This window comes from Salvia miltiorrhiza, chromosome 1 (assembly GCF_028751815.1).
Source record: "Salvia miltiorrhiza cultivar Shanhuang (shh) chromosome 1, IMPLAD_Smil_shh, whole genome shotgun sequence".
Classification (NCBI taxonomy): Eukaryota; Viridiplantae; Streptophyta; class Magnoliopsida; order Lamiales; family Lamiaceae; genus Salvia; species Salvia miltiorrhiza.
Window position 1 is genome coordinate 50,556,967 of NC_080387.1, and position 2,317 is coordinate 50,559,283.

At 37.1% G+C, this 2,317-nt stretch overlaps 1 protein-coding gene across 1 annotated transcript; it reads right to left on the reverse strand.

The window, feature by feature from the left end:
- Positions 1–1,125: 1,125 nt before the first annotated feature.
- On the reverse strand, positions 1,126–1,554 carry LOC131009512 (uncharacterized). The gene has a single exon (XM_057936900.1). The coding sequence runs from the start codon at positions 1,552–1,554 to the stop codon at positions 1,126–1,128; it is 429 nt and encodes a 142-aa protein (XP_057792883.1).
- Positions 1,555–2,317: the final 763 nt, after the last annotated feature.

Below are 2,317 nucleotides of genomic sequence, written 5' to 3' on the forward strand. Positions count from 1 at the left end.
TCTTTTGAAGGATATCAGATATCAAAATTGTAAAGAACTCTCTTGCGTGATCGTGAGGAAGTGGAGTTTCACGTTCTCTATAACGTGACTATAATACGCAGCGTATTATTGGTGCTTTCATTGCGCTGAACCATGGAGCATGGTGCAGGAGACTTGCAGCAGAAGTTCGGCGCGCTTAGTGCCCAGGTGGACGCCTTTGTGCGTCTCAGCTCAGAGGGCCAACAACAACTCCGCCAATCCCAAGCTGGGTTTCAGAAACAGTTAGATGAAATTATCGAGCTCATCAAGTCAACACATACCTCTGGATCAGGGATGAATGAACCTCCATCACCATTTCGGGTATCCCCTGTTCGTCTCGATGTTCCTCGCTTTGGGGGTGAAGATCCATACTCTTGGGTGTTTCAAATTGAGGAGTATTTACTTTATATTTTTTGATGTGGGTTGATTTGTGAGGCCCGTAGTGTAGGACTAGCTTTTCTTTTGAAGGTAGTTGAAGATTAAAAGCTAGGGTTGCCGTCTTTTGAAGGATATCAGATATCAAAATTGTAAAGAACTCTCTTGCGTGATCGTGAGGAAGTGGAGTTTCACGTTCTCTATAACGTGACTATAATACGCAGCGTATTATAATCTATACAACTCAACAGAAACAAACTACCAACTACTACAGTAATTTATTAACTGTAGCACAAAACGACACGATAACAATACAAACAGTCGCAGGGCATTATGCGACCAAACACATTCATAACGATTTATTTTTTTTATTGAATTAATGAACCTAAAGTACACGATTGAGTATTTTTCACCTTACTATTAGGATTGATCCGATCTCACCCTTTCAATGAGAAATGAATCGAGTAAAATGATCTCGAGCGATATAAACTATCAAGAACATTGGGATATTCAAAAGCGTTGCATTACTTAATCCATGTTAGTAAACAATGGATCAACATACATTATTTTATATCTATCTTAATTAATCCTCAAAAGTAAAAGTCATTTGAGTGTAGCACTAAACGATAACTTTTTTTAATAGATAAATAAATTTTAAAGAACTTGAGACCTTTAGCCTCAGACATTCTTCATCACTAGGTCAACACACACAGAAACGAATGATGACTTATTTCACACGGGGAGATAGCTTGGCGACCCGGCAATGTACTCTGTCAACAGGCTCGACGATGACCGGATCCCAATGATCGGGAACCTCAGGACGCCCCCCGGGGGGTCCAAGCTGCATGAAGAGGAAGGAAAGGTCACTCTAAGATGGCATAATTCAGGGTTGTTGAGCAATATATCTTTGGGGCCGAAGGCAAAGGTGTAGATTCCTGCATTGCTTGTTGTGGTTGATTTGATCACTCTTTCTAAAATCCAAATCCCACAAACAAATTCAACTTTTGCTTGTGGGATTACTGCATAAGTTCTTGCGTTGGCTATAGAAGTATTTGTGCAAGTGACAATTCCTGCAAGAACCACATTGATTTCCACTGTTTGAGCAGGGGATTGTGTGAACCCTAGAGAGAGAAGAGCAATGAGAAGTGAGAGAAAGGCCATTTTTGCTCTAATGTAGTTGGAGTTCATCAAGATTTTGTGCCATGTAGATGTATATAAAGGGGAAGAGGGTGGGGATTTGATTACTACACTTTGGTGAAATCTCATTTTTATTTATGAAGGTTGATTGTTTATTTAATTTGTGTAATGTGTAGGTATTTACTTAATTTGTGTAATGTATAGCTAGGTACTGCTATTTATATATGTAGCTTTAAATTTCTTTAACTTGGTGTTAGCTAGGCAATGCTAAGCATTGGTTTTGTGTTTTGTGGTCCTTGACTAAGAGGTGTAGACAGAAAAAACTCGTGGTGAATATATTTCAAGTTTGAGATTTCGAAAAAATAAATTTCATTTGATTCGGCATATGTTGATGACAGCTTTTACACAACAATTCACAAAATGCCGATAATTTTTACGATTTATTAAGAAAATATATACTATAGTTTAAGCCCCTTAATTGCAAGTGGCTATGCGACGAACTTTGACGTGACATTGGAATTTTCAGAAATCCCATCCCTAATTTTCAGAAATCCTAGTCCCTCGTCTAAAAGACCAGTTATATAGAAAAAACCAAAATTAAGTAATAATTTATGAATTTATAGCTAATTAACCTAATAAAAAAATAAAAAAAACCACACAAATGAAGGTTACTCAAACCATAAATTAATCAAGAGACAACACCCTACTATATATTCTAGCCAAAAGCATATAGTAATAGAAAATCTAATCGTGTACATATGAAAATAATATCCACTTTTAACTATTA